A 4,295-nucleotide genomic window follows, 5' to 3' on the forward strand; every position below is an offset into this window, starting at 1 on the left:
GGCTCACAAGCAGCTGCTGGGCCCCCAGTTGATGGCCCCGCCTAACCTCCAATCTCCGATGCAACAACAACAACAACAACAACAGCAGCAGCAGCAGCAGCAGCAGCAACAACAACAACAACAACACCACCACCATCAACACCAACAACAACAACATCAACACCACCACCACCAACACCACCAACAACAGCAGCCACAACAACAACAACAACAAGCACATTTCATTCCAAGCATAACGAGTAACAGTAATATCATTGTTAACCCTAATTTAAACACTGCTGGCATGATTGGTGCTGGTAGCAGACTTGGGAACCAGACCCCTTTATACGCTCACCCACCTCAAATGCAACTGTCACAGCATCCTCAGAGTGCTCACCACAGCGGACAGATGATGGGCCAACAGCAGCAGCCATCCATATCTTTACAGCCTGCACACTGTCAGCCTCGTCAGGCGTATTTACCCCCATATTCCGGCTATAGTAATGGCTTGGACCCTTTAGCTAACGGGGTCCAGCCAACAAGGGCTCTCTTTCACATGCCGGGTGCACACCAACCATCTCTATCCAAGTAAGTTCACAAGAGATTTATAACATTCCAAAATGTATTGAAAGCTTCTGAAAAATCTCGTTATTTGACTGTTATGTGTTTGTGTGTTTTTTTTTTTAATTGAATTTGAGAAAAATATTTTGTTTTTCTTTTATTTTGTGTGGTGCAGGTTTAACTGCATGGCAAGAAGTTTCCTTCCCAACCAAGTTGTTTTGGGTTCAGCCCCTTTATGAAGCATCTTTGGCAAGATAATTTTATTACAGCTTTAGAATGACTAAAGCCTTTGTGAGTGGATTTGGTAAATGAGAGGGTGTTTGTGTCTGCTTGTGAATACATAGGCCCCTAAAACAGTTAGCAAAAGTACAGTACCAGCTATCGGATCATGCTTGTGAGTGGCAGCTAAGCTTAGCTTCTCCTAGTTACTTTGATGATCATGATGAAGTTTGCTGGGGAGTTCTGATAAGACTGAAACATGTCAGGAATTGTCTCCCATCCATGCCAAAAAGAATCAAAACAAAATTAGCTAACTAAAAGTTTTTTTTTTCTGTGGATAATTATTTTTGTGTTTCCATGTACCAGATCCACTCACAAAGCTGTAGTTGTACACACACACACACACACACACACACACACCAACACATATATATGTACACATGCACACACATACACATATATATACATGATAGGCTTCTTTCAGTTTCCATCTACCAAATCCATTCACAAGACTTTGGTTGCACACATATATACATGACAGGCTTCTTTCAGTTTCCATATACCAGATCCACTCACAAGGGTTTGGTAGCATGCACATATATATGTACACACGCGTGCACACACACACACACACACACACACACACACACACACATGTATATATGATAGGCTTCTTACAGTTTCCATCTACCGAATCCGCTCACAAGGCTTTGGTTGGCCCAGGGCTATAATAGAAGTTATATGCCCGAGATGTCATGCAGTGGGATGAATCTAGAACCATGTGGTTGGGAAGCAAACTTCTTCAACGCACAACCGCACTTACACCTATATCTACTCCAATGTATTTTCTACTGCTGTTATATTTTACTGTCTCTCGGAGTAGATATGGAAAGTTAAATGGGTCACTTTGAGGAACTGAATTGAAAGAAAGACAAAACAGTACTGTGGGTTATGGGTGAACAAACCTATGGTCAGAAGCTTTCCAACTGTGGCCATCCCATCTTGTATATCTAGTACTACTTTCTCTAATGCGACTTCTTTTTGTAATAACCTGTCTTTATGTTTTTCATTTTACATTTATGAGGTGATATCAAAAAGTTCCCAGACTAGTTCTGTAGCATGCCAACAGATGGCAGCACATGGTTGTATGTGCAGTGAGAGCTAGCAGTGACCTTCATGGGTCAGTGTGTTGAGTGACATTGCTGTATTTACTTTATAAATTTGTGTTTTTGTGATTATGTGTATGCTGTAGTCTGCGTTTTTTTTTGTCATGGAGGACAGGAAATTGGAACAAAGAGCCAACATAAAATTTTGTGTTAAATTTTGTGTGTATATATATATATATATAACACATAATAATAAATGAGTATATGCATATATACGTACAAGTATGTGCATACCTACGTCTACCTGTATATATAGGTGCATATCTGGGTACAGGACACTGCAAACAAAACGTAGACAAAAAAATAATAATAACCAGAGTACAGAAAACACACAGGCCACATAGACAACATTTTCCTTCATCAGCTGCCCCCATTCTAACACAGGCGTTTCGAAGAGTTAGGGCAGGACACATCGTTAAAATGGCTCTTCCCACAGGCCACAAATTAAATTTGTATACACAAATTAAATTTGTACCATGGAGGAATGTAGTGGCAGACAGAAAACAAGACAGGAAAACAAACGGAAAAGGCCAGATGTGAAAAATTATGTGTATATGGAACGCTGTGAAGCAACGAACTGGAAGCGGGACGAAGTAAGTTCGTATGTTTGCTCGGCGATAGCCAAGGAAGAAAATACACATGTATATCATATTCTACTTTCCATGCCGGCATGGGTTACACAGTTTTATAATTGTATATCAGACTCTGTACTTGTATTGAGTCCGTAATTCAGTTATTGTATGCTGGTTTTTGTGCTTATAAATAGATAGAGTAATTGCTATCTGTCTGTCGATCAATATATGAATGAATCAATAAAAACAAGGCTTTATTTATCATCAATGGATGAGAAAACACCAACAAAAATTATCCTTTTGAAAGAATTTATATGCTGTTGCTACTTCTCTCTCTCTCTCTCTCTCTCCTCTGCTTCTCACCGCTTTTCTCTTTTGCTATTCATACATACTTATGTATATATATATATATATATATAATCTCCTTTCTCTCTCTGCTTTTCATTATTTTCCTCTTTTGTTGGTATATATATATGTGTGTATGTATGTGTATATATATGTGTGTGTGTATATATATATATATGTGTATTTGTATGTATGTATGTATATGTGTATGTGTGTATGTATGTGTGTGTATATGTGTATTGTGTATATATATATATATATCTTTGTATGTGTGTGTGTATGTATGTATATATGTATGTGTGCATGTATGTATGTGTGTGTGTATATGTGTGTGTATATATGTATGTGTGTATGCATGTATGTGTGTGTATGTATATGTATGTGTGTATGTATGTGTGTGTATATATGTGTATGTATATATATGTGTATGTATCTGTATGTATATGTATGTATGTGTGTATATATGTATGTGTATATATGTGTGTGTGTGTGTTTATATGTGTGTGTGTATACCTGTCTCTCTATTTCTGTTAATTTAACTTTTGCTCACCAGTTTCCACCTCTCTTCCTTTCTTTGTCTGACTCTCTCTTTCTATCTCTCTGCATCTTTCTATCTCTCTCTCTCTGTCTCTCTCTCTCTCACTCTCTCTCGGCTATCTTCCTCCTTTAGCTCTCCACACTTTACTCCCATTGATTGCTTTCTTCCTCTTTACACCCACTCCCTCTCTCTCTCTCTCCATTCTCATCCTTCTCTCCACCCTCATCCTGACATCATTCGCTTCTACCGCTGACGCTGCAGTCGTTGTTACTACTGCTGACGCTGCAGTCGTTGCTACGGCTGCTGGCGCTGCAGCTGTTGCAACTGCTGCAGATACTGTTGGCCTCCCCTTCTGTCTGGCTAAGCTGCAAGAGGAAAGCGAGAGTTGGTCAGTCAGTGACTGTGTCGAGTTGTTCTTGGTGAAATTGCAATGATTTATCTGTCTGTCTGACTTTCGGTCAGTCAGTCAAGCAAGCAATCAGTCAATCACTCAATCAATCAATCAATCAGTCTATGTCTGTTTGTCAATCAAACAGTCTGTGTTTGGTATTCCTCCAGTGCATCAGAGCTGCTTCACCAATGTTTATAGGAAAACATCTTGTTTCATTCACAAATCAAGTCAGTTGATTGTCTTTTTTTTTCCCTCTTTCTGTCTTTGTTTTTGTTGGTTAAATTATAATTGAATTCTTTTCTCTTCTCCATTTCAAAAAAAAAAAAAAGAAATTACATAATTTTTGTTTTTTATAGAAATGTGTCTGTGTGCTATTTGCATATATTTTAAAATGAAGCTGGAGTGATGACATCAAAGACTGGACAGGGTGGAGACCCTGGGAGACAGATTTTTACAGCTGTAGCAAGACTGCAGTGTGTGTATGTGTGTGTGTGTGTGAAGGGGTTGTGGTTGTGCCTGAGGGT

The 4,295-nt window shown here is 38.9% G+C and overlaps 1 protein-coding gene across 1 annotated transcript in view; it reads left to right on the plus strand.

The window, feature by feature from the left end:
- LOC106883897 (E3 ubiquitin-protein ligase DTX4) overlaps positions 1 to 4,295 on the plus strand; it is a 22,214-nt gene that overhangs the window by 4,406 nt on the left and 13,513 nt on the right. The window contains exon 3 of the mRNA XM_052976647.1: positions 1 to 567. Coding sequence (XP_052832607.1) covers positions 1 to 567 — 567 coding nt within the window. The remainder of the gene's footprint in view (positions 568 to 4,295) is intronic.

The sequence above is a fragment of the Octopus bimaculoides genome, chromosome 25 (genome assembly GCF_001194135.2).
Source record: "Octopus bimaculoides isolate UCB-OBI-ISO-001 chromosome 25, ASM119413v2, whole genome shotgun sequence".
NCBI lineage: Eukaryota > Metazoa > Mollusca > Cephalopoda > Octopoda > Octopodidae > Octopus > Octopus bimaculoides.